The 23,246-nt window shown below is 46.0% G+C and overlaps 1 protein-coding gene across 1 annotated transcript; it reads right to left on the reverse strand.

The window, feature by feature from the left end:
- Positions 1-548: 548 nt before the first annotated feature.
- Apmap (adipocyte plasma membrane associated protein) lies at positions 549-22,810 on the reverse strand. The gene is made up of 9 exons (XM_075962415.1): positions 22,646-22,810; positions 18,822-18,938; positions 14,136-14,251; positions 10,248-10,340; positions 8,984-9,100; positions 7,719-7,893; positions 7,100-7,234; positions 6,501-6,693; positions 549-4,686 (listed from the first exon to the last, which is right to left on the reverse strand). Exons 1-9 carry the CDS (start codon positions 22,735-22,737, stop codon positions 4,477-4,479), a joined length of 1,248 nt encoding a protein of 415 aa, XP_075818530.1. The 5' UTR covers positions 22,738-22,810; the 3' UTR covers positions 549-4,476.
- Between the last annotated feature and the right edge of the window lie 436 nt (positions 22,811-23,246).

Here is a 23,246-nt window from a genome sequence, read left to right on the forward strand (position 1 = left end):
CAGTCACTGCTCTGAAGTCCATCTTACCACAAACCTACTGTTGCTTTACTTCTACAAAGCCAGTCCTGGAGAGGTGACGTACGATTAGGAAAGACTCCAGCCGCTTCTCCAACTGAACATAAGCAGTGTGGGGAGGGAAGGGGCCAGCCAATGGTTTTCATTTACTGAAGCTACTGACTCTTTTTCAATTTTTCTATCATTAACTATTCAAACTACCTTCCTATCAAATGATTTCCAACACTTCAGAGAGTCAGTCTCTTCAGCGTTCGCACGCCAGGAGAAAAGGGCACCGACAGGAGAGGCGGCCAACACCAACTTACCTGGGATGAATCAAAAGGGGGAGGGGCCACTTGAGGACCCTGGGAGCCCTGAGGGGTCCCCTAGCTTCAAGTCTAAGGAAATCAGATGGCTGTTTGGCCCTAAAACAATCCCCTTACCAAAACAGTTTTCATACTGACACTGTTAAACAATTAAAGCAGAAAAATAGAAAATTAAAGTAAGAAAAAACTCCCAGGCCACTTCATCAAAAGGAATAACCAGCAGCAAAGTGAGATTTATATTATTTATTCTTATCAAAATTAAGACCAGTGTATAAACATACTTGCCAAGAAATAAATAACTCTGAGCTTATGACATTAGCACAAACATCACATCAATAGGCCGCTCCTCACATTTGTAGGTCTAAAGGTAAGCGTCAAACTATAAAAAGGACATTTTGTAAGCACCCTGTGCAGGGACAGGCTCGCTGGGTCACCCAATTCCAGTGGAGGAGGCAGTCACAGAAAGAAGCCCAATCCTCTCGGCCACTGAAACAGGAGTCTTGAAAACGCTCTGGCATGAGAAGAGGCTGAGTCACAGCATGCAGAGGTTCGGAGGGAACCCCTTTACTGTGGAGGAAGATCCAAGCATTCTCACACATCTCACATGGCCCTGAGAACAAAGTTTCAGCTTGCGTGGCCCCAGCCAGCAACCTCAACACACCTGCACTGGCGCTTCCATGTCCATGCCACCCCCAAAAGCATGACCCACTTCAGAATGAAGACACTGAATGTGGCAGCCAGAGCCAATCGCAGCAGAAAGGTCCCTGCATAGCTGAGCCCCTACTCTTATCACCAAACCCTGAGCCCTGGGACAAGTGTGTAGTAATATGGGCGGCGGCAGGGTTGCGTCCCCAAAACCCCAGCCGCCTGCCTGGCTCGGCTAGCTTATGCCCCAAATAATTACACGGACACTGTATTCTTTTAAACACTGCTCTGGCCCATTTCTAATAATCTACGTAGCGCCCCTAGGTGCGCTTACCGGGAAGATTCTAGCCTAAGTCCATCCTGGGTCGGAGCTGGGACATGGTGTGCGTCTTCCCTGGAGCAGGTAGCATGGCGTCTCTCTTGCGTCTGCTCCGGAGAGGAGAGCTGTGGAGTCTGACCTCACTTCCTCTTCCTCCCAGCCTTCCCTTCTGTTTACTCCACCCACCTAAGGGTGGGCCTATCAAATGGGCCTAGCAGTTTCTTTATTGCTTAAACAATGAAATCAACAGATTGATATGACACTCCCACATCACTTCCCCTTTTTCTGTTTAAACAAAAAAAAGGAAGGCTTTAACCTTAACATAGCAAAATTACATATAACAAAACAGTTATCAAGTAAAAGTTACATCAGAAACATTTATACATATAACAAAATTGACCATAAATCTATCAATAAAGCAAAATCTATACTAATGCAAATTATTCATATCTATATCATATCCCCCTTTAAATGTAAAAGAACATTTATAAACTATATTTGGGAACATGGGCGCAGTTTTTTCTCTCCAAACTGCTTCCTGCTGAATGGGGGCGTCGTTAATTAGGTCTTTCTTGGTATAACCTGTGTGCTAGTTTCATCTCAGTTGGCAGTTGAGCAAAGCAATTTTCTGAAGATGTTCACAGCAACCCTTCAGGAGGACGTGGTCCATCATACCAAATCGGGATTGAAGAAATGAACAGGGTCTCATCCTCTGTGAAAACAAAAAAAGAATCTCTTTTCCAAAGTATCATATCCTTAGATCCAAATTCTGAAATCATACCCTCATGATATCCATTCTGGTTCCACTGGGCAGCCCATATAATGAAATGTCTCTCTGTACTTAGCTCCTTCACAGTCAAAAATTTTAAAGAAAACACAATAATACAAAGAATCCAGACTCTCTGTGAATTTTTCATCTTTACGCGGCTTATTTTTACTCTATCACTTTACTTTATTCTGTCTCTTTAAAGACTTTACCTTTTTTTTTTTTTTTTTTTAACCATTAACTTTATTCTCTATATTCTTTTTCTTCTCTCTCCCAAGCCAACGTACATTCATCCAACAGTGTGACTCATTCAGTGGTCTGAATCTGTCCTATTGTGAATCTGCAATTTTTTACTATCCAGGAGCACTTTTGATTTGCGCCTTTAAATCACTAGGCACTTAAGAATCTAAGCTGTGACATTCCTATGTTAACTTTTTGCTTTTTGAGCGTATATCTGAAAACCAGGCTGCCTTTGAACTCTCAGAGATCTGCCTGTCTCTGCCTCCCAGGCATTGGGATTAAAGGTGTTTGCTACTACACCTTGAACTCACAGAGATCTGTTCGTCTCTGCCTTCTAGGCACTGGGATTAAAGGCGTGTGCTACCACACCTTGAAGTCACAGAGGTCTATCTCCCTCTGCCTCCCAAGTGTTGGGATTAAAGGTGTGTACTAGGACACAAAACAACTCTCTTCCTTTTTTGTTTTTTGCTTTAAGAACTTCAACTTTCAGCTTGCATATATTTTTAACACACTTTAAACCATTCAGAAATTTTCTCTGTCTTTGAATCTCTCTTTACTGTATATCTCTCTTTTTCTGACCACAAGAGCCTTTAATTTACCAAGCAATCTCAGTAGGACTAAAGGCGTGGCTTTGCCAGCTAGATCCAGTCCATTCCTTAGCTTTTCAGCCTCTTGGCTGAGGTACTGGCTGTAGCCATATTTATAGCATTTCAAGGTCCCTGCCAGCCAGCAAGCTACAACAGATAACACTCAAATCCTCTCTCGGTAGCCAGCCCTCCTGCCTCAAACAGTCAGAGTTTGCCCTGGCAGGATGGCCCAGAAAGCCGGCATTTTAAAACGGCGCAGCTTTTTTCCTGCTACGGCTGAAAACCGAAAAGCATGCGTTCAGCTTTTCGTCAACACCGTTTAAGTGTTTCGTGGCAGGACCTCTTAATGAGCTGCAGGGTTTTGCAGCTGAAGCTGAGTCAGGAAGCCTCTTGGGGCTACCAGGTAGGAGCGGCACTCAGCACTTTAATTCTGAGACTGAGCGTGCAGCACAGAAATTCTTTTCATCCAAGTAACATCCAAATCTGACACGCAGAGCACTGTGCAGTCTGAAAACACGTCTCTGTATGGCAGCAGGAATCCGCCATGCTCTTCCGCCTGCCTAAGTCTGATTCTGCCTTCTGCCCAGGAGCAGGCGGGGAGCTCTGAGTCATCGTCAAGGTCTCAGAGCACTCTCCTTCGGATCCCAAGCGGGAACACAAACATAAAGCCAGAGTTTGCACTGGTGGCACAGCCCCAGGAAGCCACGCTTTGAAATGACACAGCGTTTTTTCTGCTGCTGTTGCCGAATCAGGAAATCTCTCTACAGCACGCCACCAACAAACAGCAAAAATCTGTGTTAAATGCTCTCTCCCTTATTTTTAAGCCTTCTCAGGTTTTGTAAGTGGGTTTAGTTAGCCACACGTCTGGGCGTCATTTGTAGTAATAAGGGCGCGCGGCAGGGTTGCGTCCCCAAAACCCCAGCCGCCTGCCTGGCTCGGCTAGCTTATGCCCCAAATAATTACACGGACACTGTATTCTTTTAAACACTGCTCTGGCCCATTTCTAATAATCTACGTAGCGCCCCTAGGTGCGCTTACCGGGAAGATTCTAGCCTAAGTCCATCCTGGGTCGGAGCTGGGACATGGTGTGCGTCTTCCCTGGAGCAGGTAGCATGGCGTCTCTCTTGCGTCTGCTCCGGAGAGGAGAGCTGTGGAGTCTGACCTCACTTCCTCTTCCTCCCAGCCTTCCCTTCTGTTTACTCCACCCACCTAAGGGTGGGCCTATCAAATGGGCCTAGCAGTTTCTTTATTGCTTAAACAATGAAATCAACAGATTGATATGACACTCCCACATCACAAGTGTCTGAAATCTTCCAAGCCCTAGAGAATTTGTGTACTTAGCATTATTTTTGTAGAGGAATGGCTTTCCATGAATTGTCTTCTCCGCAACAGATACACTTTCCCTCAAAAAGTGACATCAAGTCCAGGTGAGAGGCACTCTTGGAGACCCACACCTTCTCCAGGTTGCAGCAGCTACCCCCACACGTCCAAGGACTAGCAGGAGCACAGGGACAAAGCTATGTCCATGGCGCCCTCCAGGCCGATGGCGGCTGATGTGATGATCCCTGGCATGCACAGTGGGAGCAGCTGCTGGGCTGGCTAAACGGACTGGAGGCTGAGTCTGCAGATGAAGGGGGATCCGAAGGAACCCAAGTACAGGTGTCCATCATGTTCATGGGCCTCACTCACATAGGTGACCACCAGTCCGTCAGGATCATGTAGGCTTCTCCGGAAGGCACCGCTGTCACTGACTTCTAAGACCAGGCTATACCGTGGCACAAACTTCATCACCGTCTCCTGACTGAAGAGCTGGAAGAGAAATATCAGAGTAGCCCGGCATCTGGGGATAGGGAGGTCACACAGGGCAGGGGCAAACTCCCATGCGGATCAGACTAAGAAGTCAAACCTGCATAGGGACAGCAAAGGCTTAGCTAACCACAGAGATGCAAGATCACATTTCAAGAGATCACCACCTGAAGTCAGGCTGAGAACCATCTTTGCTCACCAGAATACTGGGTCAAAATCAGTACAGCTTAACCCCAAATCCTCTAGTTGGGTTTAAAATACTCAAAGAGTATAAGAGGCACTAAATGGGAGTTTTTTGTTTTTGTTTGTTTGTTTTGTTTTTTAGTTTGGTGCCTGTCCTAGAACTAGTTCTTGTAGTCCAGGCTGGCCTCGAACTCACAGAGATCTGCCTGCCTCTGCCTCCTGAGTGCTAGGATTAAAGGTGCGCGCCACCACCGCCCAGCTGAGATGGGAGTTTTAACAGCCTTTCACAGTCACAAAAACGCTGGGAGGTTTAAGCGAGCAAGTACATCCTATGATATCACCTCTTCCTTAAAGCCTGGTCTGCAGTCCTGTGGGCATGCCCCTGCACAGTGACGGGCTGAGCACCTCTGAGCACAGCTACAAACATTTGCAGCCTTGTGGAGCTCAGGAAAAGCTTAAGCAGAGAGAAAGACCCTGGAGAGGAGCAACCTGTGTAGAGTTAGGACTGGGCTGAGTCTCTCGGGGAGGGCAACAGCTATAGCATGGCTGTCCTGTGGGGAACTGGTTAAACAGTAAACACGTCTATCCATGGCAGCAAGCCCCTGTAGCCCCAGCACTTAAGAGACACAGGCTGGTAAAAATGAGTTCTAGTCGAATCTAGGCAATTATGTAGTAAATCCTGTCTCAAAAACAAAAATAAATACATGAAAGATAAGGGGACCCAGGCATCTCACTATAAGACAAGGAAGGTACAAAGACGGGGGGAACTAAGAAAACTAGAATAAAGCCCACAGGGCTCAGTTGTACTACAAGTAATCTGCATGAACTATGGCTTCAAAATTGAAACTAGTAGGATAAATGAATGTAGGTGCAAACATATGCTTGTTTCCTAGCTTTGCCCTGAAGAACCTACAAACAGTGTTGACCAAAAGTATAAACACTTGGCACCCAGAAGCCCAAGTACTCCCCCAGAGAAATGGCCAATTCCAGGACAGAGAAAAATGCAATATAGGTATGTTCATTCCTCAGAATTCAAACATTCCCTTCTGGAGGGGAGGGAGGGGCTCCTAAGATCTGAGAAGCCAAGGAAAGTCATGAGGCTCACAGGGTAGGAGGAGGGCAGAAGCAGGACTAACAGGCAGGGGGTGGCTCTGAAGTCAGGAAGGTGAAGAGACAAAAACACTCAGAAGCAAGGAAAACGGAAGAGAGGACGGAGACTCAAATGTTTCAACTTGTGTTCTAGGCTAACGAATAAAACCTGTTTATAGTACTAGGGGAGTCCTTCTGTCAGTAAAGTGCTTACCACTCAAGCACCCAAGTAAAAAGCCAGAAGTGGCAGCACACACCCAATGCTGGGGACATGGAAACAGGAAGAGCCCTGAAGCTCAAAGGCCTTGCCTACCCGATGAACCCCAAATGAGAGACCCTGTTTCACAAAATACAGTAGATGGTTCCAAAGGACTTACCAGTGTGGTTGATATCTAGCCTTCACACACATACATGTACTTAAAGTAGGAATGACAGGTACCAAATATTCTGACTACAACTGTAAGTTTGAGCGCTATTCAGGCCAAGGGAAAGAAACCATCAGACTCATCTCCATCTTGCTTTCTGGAATCAGTTTTCATAATTACCTTAAAAATCATTCTCTTAATAAAAGGCTTCTCGGATAAGAAATCCAACATGGAAAACCCAGGGTTAGCACGAATTGTCGCAGCAGCAACCCAGTACCCGCCTGAGCTGCTGGGCCGGATATTGTCAGGAAATCCAGGCATGTTCTCCACAAACATATCTGCCCCTCCTTTCATCAGGCCAGACACATAGACTCTGAAAAACATGCCCAAGTAGGCAATATACAATAGAAAAAAATTTAAGGAAAAAATTTTAGGCAAGCACAAAACTGGTCTTAGTTCAAATATTCATACGGGAAATACTATCCATGCATCTGTCATGAATGCAAGCAGAGCGGCTGGCACACATCTTGAGGACCACACAGGCAGGAAGAACCAAAGCCCACCGTACAGGGAAATAGACTGCAGGCTACACAGACGCCATGACATCCAGACACACTCTGGACTGTGAGCCTCACAAAGGCTGGGGCATGAGGAAGGAAGCCCACCCGAGAAGGGACCCGAAGCATTCCAGACACTCATTCACCTCGCTCCTATCCCGCCACAGCCACAACAAGCTCTGGAGAAGAAGCAACAGCTCTGTTGATACCACACACACACACCTTCGTATCCTGGCCACGGTTGTCTCGGCAACCAGAACGAAGTCTTCCTCAGGAGACAGCTGAACGCCATTAGGGAACCGCAGCTGGTCCAACAAAACCTTGACTTCTTTTGTCACGGTATCATACTCCAGCAGGCTGGGGAAGGCCCGACACCGCAGTCACAAAAGGGAAGACCTGAGAACTCCCATGGGCTTGGGGAAGGGGAGAGTGACTCAGCCTCCCACTGGAGTGATAAAACCCAAGTCAGGGGTCTGTATGGACCTGATCCCAAACTGGCTAGTAAGGGCCCTTCCTGTCCACACTAGATCCTGTATCCCTTTACTGACCAGAGAATTAGGTCAACACAGTGAGGGTCAGCACACCAACCTTTAGGGGCATGACCTGAAGCTTAGGCCTGCTGGGGGGCCTCGGCCACTCTGTCTGGAACCCCTATGGACAGACTTCACTGTACTTGCTCTGAAGAAGGGAGATCACCTGACCCCAGAGCCACCACGGTCTTCTTCCTAGACGCTGACACTGTGCTGAGACCCTACTATGGCTTCCAGCAGAAACAGGGTCTGTTGCCCGCCACCCGTGGCTAATCTACTAGCTGAGGGGAAGGCCTGAAAGAAAGACTTGCCGCCCGTCATCAGTGCCCTCCATCACCAGGAACAGGTAGTCCCGCCTCTGCCACTTGCTGCTGGAGTCCGTGAAATAGATCTTCCTCCCATCCCGAGTGACGGTGAGATCATTCACAAAGGACATTTTCTTGCCCTCGATGGGAGTCTCAGAGGACAGCAGCAGTTTCACCGCACCTCAAGTTACAAAAAAAAAAAAAATCAAAGATGTGCTGTTATTTTAGGAACTTGTTCCTTGATAACGTCACAATGTTAATCAACCCAACCAATGTCAAGAGAAAAAAACTAAAATGAGCCTTTCTAGTCCCCAGTGAGAACAGTTATCAGCCATTACACGGAAATCTTATTTTTTAAGATGAAACTTTACCAAAGGCAGATTATAAAGATGAAGACACACTTTTAATTGATAACAATAAACTTTTTTAAAAAACTATTAAGAGTAATATGTAAAAAAATCTAATACTAGGTCAGTTGGAGAGAAAAAAAGCCCAAATATTCTATTCATCTGCTTTTACATTAAGCAGCAACAAAAATGAGTTTTCAAACTAGCTAGGAATGAGGGACACAGTGCAGTCGTAGGCAGGAGAGGAAGAGATTGGAGGAGGGCTTAAACTCAGTAACTGGAGGCCAGCTAGGGCAATACAATGAGACCCCCCGTTAAAAACTCAAATAGCAGAAGGGACATACATTGAGTGACAAACTTCCTAACCACACTCTTAGTTAACCCTGTGTAAGAATCCACAGGCAAGGTCCACTTCCCTACGATGTGGACAAACAGGACGAGAGGCCATATAACCTCCCCAGTCTTAACCACCAGAAAGTAGAGACCAGGCTGCAGTGCCCACGGTCAAGCCCCAAGCGCAGATCCTCCATGCTGTCCTCCATGGAGAGAGTACACAGCACATATTATAATACCAGTTCTGGTAATATCATGTCCAGTTGTAGGAGATAAAGGAGAAGGAACTGTCTAAGGGGGGGGGGGGATTCTCAAACAGGAGGCTGAGGAGTAAAAGTTGTCAACTCAACCCTTCTGAAAGGCAGTGGCTGAAACAGATGCAGAGAAAAACTGTTCAGGGATCAAGGCAGGCTCAGAAAAGGAGCTCTCTGCTGGCCAACACAAGTATCTGTAGGCAATACTCATGCTGTTAATGTAGTAAGAAAACACAATAGTTGTCTGTAGACTATATTTAACAGCCTTATTAAACATGCTTTATGTGTACACTATTTGAAAGAGCTGAACATATCAAAGAAACAAGTTGTCACATACGTTTCTGAGGATTCACTTCGAATAATCCCTTGTATGCATCAACCACAAAAAGAGTCCCATTGGGCCCAGCCCGGATGCCCAGGGGTCTTCCACAGGTAGGTTCATCATCTCGGGTTTCTAGGAAGATAAACAATAGGAATCGGCGGCTGCTCCAAGATTCCACCTGTGTCCTCTTCAGTGTCCAAGAATCTCTTCCATACCTCCCTAAACAGACACCATGCTCTACAGAGCAAAACGACCACAGCCTTAGAAATGGACCTGCCCCTGCAGCGGCTCACTGCACCATGTTTGGCATGGGTGCTTACTGTAGGTGCTACCACGGCGTGTACTTACAGAATGAGCACACTATAAGGTGCTTACTGCAAAAGCTACTGCACCACAAGGGGTGCTCACGGTCCAGTGCTCGATGGAGGCGCTGAGTGCAGGGGTTATGTGTGCAGTGGAAAGGAGAGACGGAAGAAGTAAATACAGAGTGTGAGCATGGGTGTCCACAGACACAACGCTTCCCGAAAAGGTCTCTGTTGAAACGGTAGACAGTACTTCTCAGAGGACCCTAAGTGACTTTTATTTTGATTTTGTATGCTTATGCTTCTTTTATTTTGAAACGAAAATGCATCATTTTTATAAAACATCCCAGCTATCAAAAATAATAACTAGGCTATAAATTGTAGTGGTAGAACACTTGTCAGGTAAACAGGAAGTCCTGGATTCCACCAGGATACCACAAAAAAAAAAAGAAAGAAAGAAAGAAAAATTTACAGTAATTTAAAAAAAAAAACAATGGTAAGAAACTTGTGGACCAGTTTTTAAGCAATGTGATTGTCTGCTCATCCTTTCCAAGTGTAAATGATTTAAGGGTTCTCAGACTTGACTAACACAACTGAAATCCCTGAGGAGCTACTAAGGAATCACATGTAAGCCCCGGACAGTCACAAAGCCCCTGCCTTTATAGAAAGCAGCACCCACACCCACAGCAATGAACAGCTGAAGTTCCCACAGGGCAACCAGAGACTGAATGGAAAGAGGAGGGGGTACAGCACCAGGAAATACACAGCAGGTACGTAACCAAAGCCCAACTGGAAAGCTAGGACACCAGAGTCACTACCATGGACTCCACTGGGCACTCTGAGGTCAAATGACCACCTGGCAATAAAAAATGGAGGCGAGACCAGTGTGTCCTATCTGCCAAATGGTCAGCAGTTTTCCATGAAAGTGACATCCAGGAGAAAGGGACAACCTTCTGCATGATGTGTCACCAACTTACTGCAAGGGCCTGAACCAAATCGAGCGATGGTCTCCACTTCCCCATTTTCAAGTTTTACAACTCTGCCATCTGCTGTGCCAGTAAACATCACATCTGTTTAAGAAAACAGAGAGGAAAATCATGAAAGGGCTGGCTGAGAGCTATGGCCACACTCTCTTCTGTACAGCAAGCAATTTGGTTGTATTTCAACAGCCAGAAAGGAAACAGCAATTCTGAAGATGAAGGAGAAATGATGTATGGGAAATTTTTAAATCCTTAAAACTTCAAATAACAAGCCAGCAGTGGTGGCGCTCGCCTTTAATCCCAGCACTCCCAAGGCAGTGGCAGGCTGATCTCTGTGAGTTCAAGGCCACCCTGATTTACAGAGTGAGTTCCAGGACAGCCCAGCTAGGGATACACAGAAAAACCCTGTCTTGAAAAAACAAAATAGACAAACAAATAAATAAATAAATAAAGTAACAAAACTCTGGAGGCTCCCTCAAAGGATACAACTGCCCAAAGCTGTACAAAGGCTGTACAAAGGCTGTATGAACAGACCTATGTGTGTTATAGAAACTGAATAAATAATTAACAACCTTGCAAGACAGAAGTATCAGTCCCCAATCAGCTGGCTCAATGATGAATTCTCCCGTAAGAAATTACAGCCAAATCTCTAAAATTTGCTTCAGAGGACCAAAGTTGAAATAATACATCTTAACTCATTCTCTGAATTACAACTTCTGCACTGCCCTAAAGACATTAAGAGAAACTACAGAGCAGTATCTCACAAACATAGATCCAAGAGGTTTAGAGAGACTGTATGTTTCTGATGCTGCAACATTCTGAAAGGGCAAACAACGCAGAAATTCAAGTCACTAGTAGATGAGAGTTAAAGAGGGAAGGAGAACACGGGTGATTTTAGGATGGTGAAAATATCCTCTACGATGGCATTATACAAGTGTCCAAATCCACAGAGCTAACAATGCTAAGAGTGAACCCTAATTTAAAAAGACAGTGGGAATAATCACCCACTATGGTGGGAGATAGCAACAGTAGAAAGGCTAAACCTGTGTGCTGAACCTAACACCATTCTGATAAAATCTCTACTTTCTGTTCCGTTACTGTAAGTCTAAAACAGATCTTAAAAATAGTTTGCTTTGGTCAAAAGCCCAAGGCTCGGGAGCTACTCACAGGTTCTAGAGGGGAACCTACTATCGCTTTAATAAATAGAAATTGTGTCAAACTGCCTTCTAAGTATGTATGTTTATACACACAGATTAGCGCTGCCCTCAGCCTTGGCCAGACCTTTCCTTTGCAGCGGATGACGCCTAATGCTGCACTGGTGTTAGGAGTCTCAACTGTTCAGACTGCAGAGTGCTCAGCCCTCAAAAGTCATCCTATCACCCCCTCCAACACTCAGGAAACATCCCAGAAGAGGGGACAGAAAGAATGTAAAGCCACAGGATGGAGGAGAATGCTGTGAAATGCTTTCTTCTGCATGCGGCACGGCTGCTGCATTCATGAACTACAGTCACCTTCACAATCACGGACGAGGGAGGGACTCAGAGTAACTCCTTGCGGAGATACTGCAATTGGTGGCTGCTGGGGGGGGGGAGGACACGTTTTCTTCAGTGATGCAGTTATGCCGCCCACACTCTCTAGGAAATAACCGCCAAACTCTTTAGGAAGCCACCCTAGTTAAGCTCAGTGTATCATTTAAAAAATAAATAATAAAAACACTAGCAAAAATATGTGAAAACATCTTCCCAACTCACTGGGAAGAACAAGGCATGCAGAGGGAGTGAAAACAGGAGAAAGAGGGTGAAGGCGTAAAAATGGCATATACACATATGTGTGTATGTGTGTGTGTTTGCAATTATTAAAGAATAGTAACAATAAATATACAAAACTGGAACCATTTTGAGCATCTTTGACAGAGAGTAAACAAATGTTTTACAAATGTTGGGAGCCATGCAGCCTATTCTTAGATCAGCATATGAATGCCTATCCAATGGGTTTCCTTGAGGTAAGACCCAGGGAGATGGTTTCTTACTTGGCAAGGACCAGTTGACCTGGGGCAGCACAGGACACTGCTGGATTTGCACAGATTGAAGGCTCTTTTCTCTTTCATTATGTTGTTGATTCTTTTGGCAGTTTTTAGTTTCACTTCGTCACATGAAAACGAATGTGACAGCTGTAATTTTCCCTGGAAATTCTGTCCTTTCTTGAATGTTTTCCCCTAAGACTTAGCAAGGGCTAATGCTTCTCAAATTCTTATCTGCAATTATTAATTGCAAGTCCTAATCCAGAGAACTTTTCTAACTCAATAGAGGCAGTTAGGACGATTGGGTCATGCTTTCATAATTGTTCTAAGGAAAGGCAGATAACACCGCCTTGTGGAGAAAGGGACTCAGAACAGTACTGGCAGGAAACAATGGTACATATGAGGAGACAGCACCTGGAACATTAGCCCCGCCTCACAATCTGGGAAGATTAAGGCGATGCATACACAGAAAAGGGCAAAGGCCTCGGGGACACATAGTGCCCACTGCTGAGGTTAGGGGCCCTGGATACCAAGCATATGGAATCAATGGTGGGACATAGTATGCGACAAGAGGAAAAACTTCAATACAAACTGTGGAATGGGCAGACCTACCGTTACCATATACAGGAGCTTACACTGGTGGAAGAATAATGGTATGGTGGGATGGGAAAAAAAGCCTTGTCAAAGTCTGCCCTTTATAACTTATGCCAACTGGCATAAATGCTGCAAGAACAGGATGTGCCTGGTTTGATATTTAGTTAAGCTTGAAAAAATGTTAAACTCTCTATCTGGAATGAGGCTATGTAGGAGGTGAGAAAATGTGTTTAATAAATAAACTTTGAGGTTAAACAAACTCTCAAGGTTCATCCTGGACTCCTACCTGCAAGCAATTCAAAATTCACTGTCTAGAAAGAATTTCTGCACTATTTCTGCTACAGAAGTCGATATCAAAGAAATAACAACTGCTGAAAAACATTTTTAAAAATGGACCACTTAAAAACAGATAAAATAAGGCACGCTAATTGATGGCTATTCTCCTCGAGAGCCTTCCTGAGGCAGTCAGCACCTGCCAGTCTCCCCCAGGATACTCTCCAAACAAAGCTGCACCAACAGCAGCAGCAGGTGTTCTGGGTGCCAACTTGTAGTTCACAACCACAAGAATAGAAGCAGAGAGGTCCTCTTGGGTTCACACCAAAAATGGCACCCAGTACACCCAGCTCCTCAATATGGAGAAAGAGAGAGAGCAGAACAGGTGCACTCACTAATGCATCGAACAAAGACCACCAAGCAACACTTCCTAAAACAGATGGGTTCCATTCAGTGAAAACAGTGAGAACCACTCCTCTTCACTTCAAAATAAAACCTATGCAAAACAAAGACAAGGTAAGCAAAGACCTAGGGTGCTGTCAAGTAACACCTATCTAATTAAATAAACGAACTCAATGTGTCTGCATTGGCCTTTTGCCTCCTCACAACACTGAGCACAAGAAAACATTCTGTGGAAACTTAATTCAAAATTACTCCCACGTAGCCCAGCATGGTGGTATGCATCTTTAATCCTAGCACTCAGGAGGCAGAGGCAGACAGATCTCTGAGTTTGAGGCCTGGTCTACAGATAGAGTTCCAAGAGTCAGAGCTACTCAGAGACACTGTGTCTTAAAAAACAAAACAAACAAATAAAACATACAAAAATGGAATGCAAACCAGACAGAGAAGAAAGTGCGTTGCTCCCTTGAGATGTTCACAGCTGAGACACAGCCCAGAGCTCCCCTACCTGGGAGCTGTGTGCAGCTGCAGCTGATCCCACTCACCCTGAGTAACAGCAGCCTGGAAACCAGCCATTCCACAGATCTCTGTTTACTTACCCCCAATATTTACCAGGGACTCTGGCCCACTAAGTTGGTTCTCAAATAGCCTTTCTGCTTGTCGCAACTTTGTATTTGGTTGCAGAACACCAAACAATAAAGGAGGTTCTTTGAAGCTGTAAAACAATACAATTGCAAGGATTGAAGCTGTAAAACAATACAATTGCAAGGATTTGTGTGTTAAAATAGTCATGAAGGAAAACATTTCCTGAGGACCCATGGCATGTCTATCTCCCTGTTCTGACACACAGATTCCTATAACACCCTTGAATATCAGAAAAATAAAGGTTAAGGGGGAAAATTCAAGGATATCAGGAAAGATTATAGTAGGAAATAATTGTGAAAATACAAATATTGCATGCCCACATACTTCAGACACCCTGAGGATCTCAGGACAGATAGACCTCCTCACACCCTCTGATACAGAGAGCCCTCTAGCGAGTACCTATAGCGTGTGCTGTCTGCCTGACACAGGGAGGGCTCTGCCGACCTTCCAAAGCTGATCACCTTCTTGCTTCACGTGTAAGGGAAGAGAGGGAGCGAGCCACAGAACAACATCCAGACATCCAGAACTCGTGACCTCACACAGGTACATTCTGCTGAGCCCTGGACCATCCTCCCCTCCCACAGAGCAACTCCAGCAACTTTCCTACAAACCTATCCCATCCACAGGCAAAAGTGCCATAGTTCCCAGCTACTGCTCAGGCCACTTTTAAAGAGAGAGGACTGCACCGTCCTCCCAGGTCCTCTGCTGCCTCTCCCGGCCAGTGTCTTCTCCCCTCTGCTTCCCATCTCTACAGTCTACTCTCAATGAGGCAGTTCACAGCACAGCGCCTGCCTGCTGATCCCAGCGAATGTCCCTTCTCAGAACAGAGTCCTTGGAGTGGCTTCTTATGCTGCCCAGGCTGGCCCTGTCACCTCTGCTACCTTGTTTCTTCTGTTCCCCATGCCAGCCCCCTTTGTAGGGTCTTGAGCACCAGGTATCTTTAGTCCTTAACTCTCCCATGAACTTCTTTCTTCCTTGGTGAAGGCTACTCTTAGCACCCAACTTAAAGTTTGCCCTCCCTGCCTGGCCCCACTCCTGCTCTAGTCTTCCCATCACACTTAGCGCCTTCTCATGCACTTTTGGATTCAGTTTTCTGGTGTTTGCCTCTCTGGCCCACTAGAAGGGATGCTGTGTGGACCAGGGATTCCTTCCTGCTTCCCTCTGCTACATCTCAAGAACCTGGCAGACACGGAATTCCCAATGCACACTGCTAAGGCGGAGGAAGAGTAGTATCCCCATCCTCCCCACAGCCTTGCCATTCAGCAAGGAGAGGCAGCTGCGAATGTGGGGGATAAAGCACTCTCTACTCTGCCTGCCTCTCAGTTCACAACAATGTACTTTACTCTCTGTTGCCACTTCTGACACCCCCACACCCAGATTAAACTGTCTCTTCTTTCTCCCTTTGCTCAGGCTCTCAACCATGGCTTTCTACCAGCAAAAAAAGACAAAACCTTTCAGCTGTTTAACTAGGAAGTTTCAGTGCCTGCCTGCTTTGGCCAAGGAGTTCAGTTCGGACCCTGACAGGCCCAACCACCAAGCTGAGCTCGCAAGGCAAACCACGTTTGAGCATAAACCCTCCCCCACCTTGGCTTAAGTCCTTCCACTCAGGAAGTTCTCAAGAAGCATTTGCGTGTTTATCCCTGTCCACAGGCAGCCTGAGGGCAGTCCCAGTAGGGAAATAATAAGAAAATTTAAAGCCAGGCATAGTGAGTGCCTCATGCCTCTCATCCCAGCACTTGGGAGGCCAATGCTGGAAGATTGCCACAAGCCTGAGGTCAACCTGGGCTACAAAAGGAGACTTTGTCTCAAGGCTTGAGGGCAACAAGGACAGGGACAGGCAGACTTGGATACAAAAAGGCAAAAAGCAAGCAAGTAAGAAAGGTCCTCATAGCAGTAGTTGGCAGCAGAGGACAACCACCAGGAAGCCCAAATCAGACAATGTCTTGGGGCCTCACCTGGCTAGCCAGGCAGAGGCATCAGTTAAAATCAGACACTAGGTTGTCCTTGAGTCTACAGCTGTACTGTTCCTGTCGTTATTTATTTTCTGTTGGTGGTGGTGTAGTTTCTCACCAGAACCGTGTGTGCTCTTTCCTCTGGGATCAAGCTTACTGAACTAACCCCTTCGCGGCTCTGTCAGCTCTGCGCTGAGTCTGTACTACACAAATGTCCACGTGCAGGACAGTCCTGAGCCATGCCATCTTAGATCTCCACAGCCTCCACTGCAGTTTACAGCCCAGGGCCTGGGAAAGCAGATGGGTTTCTGCTCAGAAAGGAAGGAAAGGAATGCTTCCCATAAAAAATATGGATGGCTCTAGGTATCGAAAAGATAAACTTCTCTGCATCTTAGCCCTTCCTGCATCACCAGGCTCCCCTACAGCACAACCAGTGCTCACCTTGAACAACTTCAAATCCTCACGGAGCTGTTTCTCTGCCTGCCACGGCCACACACCCCTTCTCAGCTAAGTTTCATCGCCATTCTTCCCACACATAAACTGGTCTTCCCTGAGAGCAAAGGATTTCAGTCACCTGCTGTGTGCTGCTCCCCTTCACAAGGCTGGCTCTAACCCAGCTTCTAATCACCACTGCGTGCACTGCTAACTCCTGTCTTGGTCAAGGAGGCCTAGGTCAGTTCTGCTGACAGCAGAATGACACAGTTTTCTACTCGTCAGGGCCTCTGGCTGGGCGGCGGCTGCGCACACCTTTAGTCCCAGTGCTCTGGAAGTAGAGGCAGTCAGATATCTGTGAGTTCGAGGCGTGCCTGGCCTACAGAGCTAGCTCCAGGACAGCTAGGACTATTATACAGTGAAACCCTATATCAAAAACTAAAAGAAAAAATGAAAACTAAAAACAACAAAAAACAAAGGGCCTCTGACCTCTGAGAAGACTACCGTAAGTCCTTAAGCCTGAGGCTCAGACAGGAAGTGTGAAAGAGTACCCACTAGTAACAGATAATTAGAACCAACCCTGCAAGCTGGCTAGGCCAGCATTCCCTCCGGATCGTAAGATGCAAGCTAATCCTATGTCCACGGCACTATACACCTTTGTTTGTGGTCAGTGAGTATTTGGGTTTTGGTTTTACAGTGTTCGGGATCAGATTGAAGGTCTTTGCACTTGCTAGGCAAATACTCTATCCACATCTCCCAGACCCTTCAGTTACTAAAGTTTAGTCATTCTTTTTTTTTAAGATTTATTTATTTATTATGTATACAACATTCTGCCTCCATGTATGCCTGCACACCAGAGGAGGGCACCAGATCTCATTACAGATGGTTGTGAGCCACCATGTGGTTGCTGGGAATTGAACTCAGGACCTCTGGAAGAGCAGCCAGTGCTCTTAACCACTGAGCCATCTCTCCAGCCCCAGTTTAGTCATTCTAAATCCAACAAACAGGTGACTCTTGCCCTCATGTCCACCTCACATCAGAACTGAGTCCTCCCTTAGCTGCTGAACATGTTCTAAGTAAACTGATTCCAGTTTAAAAACTTAATAAAACCCAACACATTATTCAGTTGTGTTTATTGTCTTTGCTCCATAGTTAGACAAAGCTCTGTATGACGTCCTGAACGCTTTACATGGAGAACTAACTCATCTAAACTAAACTTCAGACTTTACTGCCACGAGTATCTCCAGGGGGAACCAGGAGTCTTCAAAGGCTTCTGGCATGATAACTTGGAATTTCACTATTGCAGAATCTATGTGAATTCCCTAGGTGAATTTGTCAAACTTACTCAACCAAATGGAAGAGCTAGGATTTCCTTTGATTTCTAAAGGTAGGAGATACAAAAATATTAAGAAATTAGAGGTTAAGGAATTGAGAGAGCTCCTTCACAAAAACCTCAACCTACTTTGGCCTCGTTCCCTTACTCTCCAGGCCAAACCACACAACCCTTCTACAAGCTCCAAGTTCAGTGTCAGCAAACACCACACAAGCCTGACTGCCCCGTTGTGATCACAAACATGACTACATGGTAAAGGGTTTTCACCTCACAGACCTCCACTGGTGAATTATAACTTAGCAAAAACAGATACTAATTACACATCTTAAAAATTAATTATTTATAAAAGTTACATAAGGTGATTTAAATCACTGCAGTGTGCTTCTGTTGCTTCAAATGAGCTAAAATCAGTTACTTCTAACGCTTACGCTTCTTTAATTCTGATTTTCGTAGCTGGTTTCTGTCACAATGACAGAGACGATTTCACACATATTGAGTTTGTTATTATTCAGGCATCTGTACTGGCTGCCCTTGGGGTCCTGGCAGGATCCGTCCTCAGCTGCAGCCACTAGGAGCACCTCCTGTGAACATTCACTATGTTCCTTTTTAAAAGGTGGGTCTTGCCCACCTCCCATCTCCCTCCCTTTCTCCCCCTCTCACCCATTACTCTTGTCCCCAGAGACCGATCTCTGCCCCCCACTGCCCCCTTCTCTGCCCCTCTTCCAATAAACTTCCTGTTGCACAGTGAAACTCCTTCCCACCGTTTCTTTTTTAAATCATAGCAGAGTTATAATTAATTCAACATGAAACTCAAATGCTAAAGAAATAGAGTTCTACACATAACCAAGTTCCAAACCACACTGATTCTATTGCACACCCCTACTTGACGGGGGGACCCTTTCCCAACACTGCTGAGCACTTACCTGAGAATCTGGGGATCTATGGGGGACTCCAATAGCATCATGGCTCCAAGCAGGGGAATGACAAGGGAAACAGCCAGCATCAAGAACGTCATTCGGAAAACTCTGCCACTAAAGGAGCTGCCAGAACAAAACAGAGTGAAATTCAGCACAGCCACACAGTGACAAACCTGTCTGCTCTGGAGGCCTCTCTGAAGCACAACCGCTCACCCAGTTTCCCCACTGTGATTCATGGCTTAACTTTAGTGGTTTGTCAATCTTGGCAGACAGGACTATTTCTTTGTGTACAATCTTGCAGCTGTGTGCAATACTCTGGTCAGTTATACTCCACATATTCTTTCTTTTAACAAAATTTCAAAAGAAAATCTCAAAGAATTGATGAATACAAAATGCAATGGGAAAGCCAGGCACAGCTCACAATCTGTAACACCAGGACTTAGAAGTCCGACGAGGGAGGATTTAAGTATAAGGCCAGCCAGGACTACATCCCAAGACTCTGACTCAAGAAAGACAGGAGGACAGACTTGCAATGATGCAATGAACATAGTCACATATTCACCTACAGAGAAGATGAGCAAGAGGGGGTGTGTGAAATTTTCCTAAGGAAACAGGAGTCCTGCCAACTGAGCCCCTAATTTCTCAAACTTTTAGACCTGCCCATTTTAGGAAACAAAGGAAATCCCTGTGCTTCCTTTGGTGGAGCTCAGCATGTGTTCCTAGGGAATGCACATAGATTCTACAGCTAAAATTCCAAAAAGCTTTATCAGCCTAAGAGGTACCTCTGGAATCTGGGCAGCTTCCAGACAAACGACGGGAATGACCAGACCTCCTCACACGCAGTATCAATCTTACCTGGATTCTAAAAAGCAACAATCTTTAGCCTCTTGCTACAGAAACTTCATAGAATCATTATCTGCTTATATAAATTATATTGTAAGTTTACTAGCCACTTAATATCCAGATTAACTGAAGAGGGAAGGCAACAGGATAAAGGCTCTTGCTGCCAAGGCTGATAACCTGAGTTCAATACCCAGAACCCACATGGCAGAAAGAGAGAACAACATGCACACTGTGGCACGGATGCCTAACACCTACACATTCACACATTTACACACATACACACACACACACACAGAGAGAGAGAGAGAGAGAGAGAGAGAGAGAGAGAGAGAGAGAGAGACTTTTTTAAAAACAGGTTAACTTAAGCAAAAAAAAAAAAACAAAACCCTAAGATCATAAACTTCCAAGAAAGTTTCTGTCTGTAAAATTTAAATGTAAACTTAACTTCAAATTTCCAAACCCTTAACCCGGTGATTGAGAACGTGTGATGGTCTACTTGAGTCACTGCCCTTCACATCGTGGTAAAAGGTCCAATTGTGTCCAAAATAAGTTCAGCCAGGACTCAACACAACAGTGCTTATAGTTGCAAAAGTAGCCACATTCCAGAAATGGCAAGGAATGGGTGTCCCACGTCTCCCATCTTGTCAAGATCTGGGCAAGCACCTTCTATTATTTTCTTTCTGTGGTCCTGGTGATAGAAGCCAGGGCTTCTTACATATCAGGCCAACACTCTTATCACTGAAGGACATCACTGGCCCCTTGAAAAGACTTGCTGGGATCTAACACTACTAGTTTCTTACAGTTAACAGGATCAAAGCTGGAGAAGAATTTAGAAGGCCCCTGTTGGGTGCTCCCAACTGAACACTGTTCACAGTTTTGTTTGTTTGCTTGGTTTGGTTTGGGATTGGGGTGTTTGTTTAAATAATTTAAACAATGCCTGGAGATTCTGGTCTATGGGTCCAGAGTGGGCCTGGAAACATATTTTCCCATCAGTGTTCTTATGAGGAGCTGGACATGGTTAATCTTATTCTACTTCCGCCTGGACTTCATTATCCAGCTTCTACTAGTATTTTTGCTGGTCAAGTTTTAAGAAAACTCGGAGCACCACTGTCCAGTCTAATCTGCCACGATGATGAAAATAAAGCAGGCACTGACTAGGCATAGCTACTAAGCACTTGAGATGGAGAGGGTGTGTCACATAAATGGGGCAAACTGTTCTTGCACGCTTATTCTGCACTCACTTATTTTGGCCTAAGATTAACATTTTGACCAGCCCTCCACACTACTGATCCTGGGAATTCAGAGTCCACTTCAAGCCCTCCATGTTTTCTCCATGTGTCTTTCCTCAGAGCCTGTGCACCTGCTTAAGTTCAGCTTAAAGAAAGAACACCTCCAACTCTGGTCTCACTCACAGAACACCACACACTCCTAGCCTATACTCACATAGTCAGGAAAGCTGGCAACTTGTTTTCCAGGTGCCGCTTGAGCAATCTACTTGTTTGTCCAAATTTCTTAAGAAGAGCCTAGAGCAATACTTGCTCCCTTGAGGGGATGGGTATCCTGAATTGCCTGCAGTCCCTATGAAAAGGTCACAGTCAAGTGATGCAACCTGTTTTGACAACTTACAAAATCCTCGGCCATTTCACCAGCCAAATCTAAAGGGCATTCTCCAACTCTCTCTGTATTTGCACACCAGACCACAGGGCCTTCAATCAGAGAAAAAGACACCAAGAATCCAAGAAGGAACTGTGAACTCGGTAGGAAAAAAATCTATAGGCTCCAAATCCAAGGGGTACAAGCAACCTTGGGTGTCAAGAAGCACAAAAGCCCAAGAGCAACAAGTCCCATGGTTTAAAGGAGGAAACCACAAATGCGCTCCTTTTCACACTCCTTCCTCCTAGGATCACTTCTCCTTCTTCACTGCACCTGAGCAGGGCACTCAACTGCTCTATCCCTTTTCCTGGTTCTAGTTTCCACAGCCAGGCTTGGTCGCTCCTTGCTTGGTTACACCGTTAATTAATAATTAATTCGCAATATCTACAACTAGCAGGGTGAGCAATCTGTCCCCAAATCTACCCACATTTAGCAAGGGGAATCCTAGAAAATGGGACCTCAAAGCAACCTAAAATGGCTGGTCTCCCTAGTCAAGACCCACGCTAGCACTTCCCCGTTCTTTCACAAACGTCTTTCCAAAGCCAAAGCATGGTCTGTGTTTATCTTATCATCATTAGTCAAAAGAACCGACCATCAGCAGCAGAAACTGTCTCTCACCCAGTACGTACCACACGCCTCATCACACTGCTAGTGACCAAGTAAACACTTCCAGCATTTCTATCACGTAAGCTAACGGCACAACTTCGAGGCTGATCTAGAAATTCACAACAAGAAATTCACGTCACAAAACTGGAAAGTGATTTTTAAATGTCTTATACTAAGGTTTAAGGAGCATGCGTCAGCTTTTAGCTAATAGAACATTCTTTAAAAAAAAACTGAAGGCAAAAAGGAAATTTAATAATCATCAGTAATTACTGTCCCTATCAGAAAAACTGCTAACAACGTCATGTCGGTTCTCTACTTCGCAGCGTGGAATACACACTATACACACTGCGTGGCGGCAGTAGGTGCAGAAGAGGAGCTCCGCAGGAGGGAGACACCCGTATCTTTTCTGACTTCCCTTCAAGGAAAGTGAAAAACGGGAACACAAAAGCGACAGGCAGGGCAGTGGCCAGGTGGCTGTCCCGGGAGTACCAGAGGATCCGGCAAGGGCAAGTCGGGAAGATGCCAAAAGGCGATGACTCCAGCAGCTGGGGTGCGAGGAGGGACAGGGAAAGGCCGCAGCAACGCGAGGGCGGACAGCCCGGGAGCGCGCGAGACCTCGCCCCGCAGATGCGTCGCGGAGGTCAGAGCCCCGGTCCTCGGTCAAAGTGGGGTTAATAAAGGGGGTTCTCGTCCACAGAGAGGATGGTCCCAGTCCAGCTCCGGCCTACCTGCCCTCCTTGACCTCCGGGGCCTGGCCGTCATCCGTGACGACCTGCGGCCGCGGGGGCCGGCGCTGCCGCAGCCCGTCTGCCTCGCTCATTCTGCAGGTGTACTACGGACTCCGCCGCCTGCGCCCGCAATGAGCGGAGGGGCGCGGTGGCCAGAACCGCCCCCACCGGGCGCGCGGAAATGACGTAGCGCCTAGCGACGGAGCTGCATGCCGGCCCCGCCCCTGTCGGGAGATTGGCACGGTCGGGCGACACAGCCTCGGCGAATGGCGAAGCGGGCCTTCTTCACCCCACCAAGTCTGGGTGCCGAAGCCGCAACCGGGGTCTCCCGCACCTCTGAGTGTTGGACTTGATGTCCGCAGTAACACGCATGCCACTGATTCTTAACGAACTGTGTGAAAGATTACGCGTACGTCCTCTTGGAGTGCAATAGTCCCCGCCTAAAATCGTTCTTTCCTGAAACGATTTCTGGAAAGATTCAAAATGTTTCCTTTTGGTTAGGATCAAATATTGACTACTAGATCTTCAAGTGTTTATACAACAGAAATTTGATAAAATTTCTTAAGGGAGTTATCTTTAGGTAAAGACAGGCCCAAGTAGA

Source organism: Microtus pennsylvanicus, chromosome 2, assembly GCF_037038515.1.
Source record: "Microtus pennsylvanicus isolate mMicPen1 chromosome 2, mMicPen1.hap1, whole genome shotgun sequence".
Classification (NCBI taxonomy): Eukaryota; Metazoa; Chordata; class Mammalia; order Rodentia; family Cricetidae; genus Microtus; species Microtus pennsylvanicus.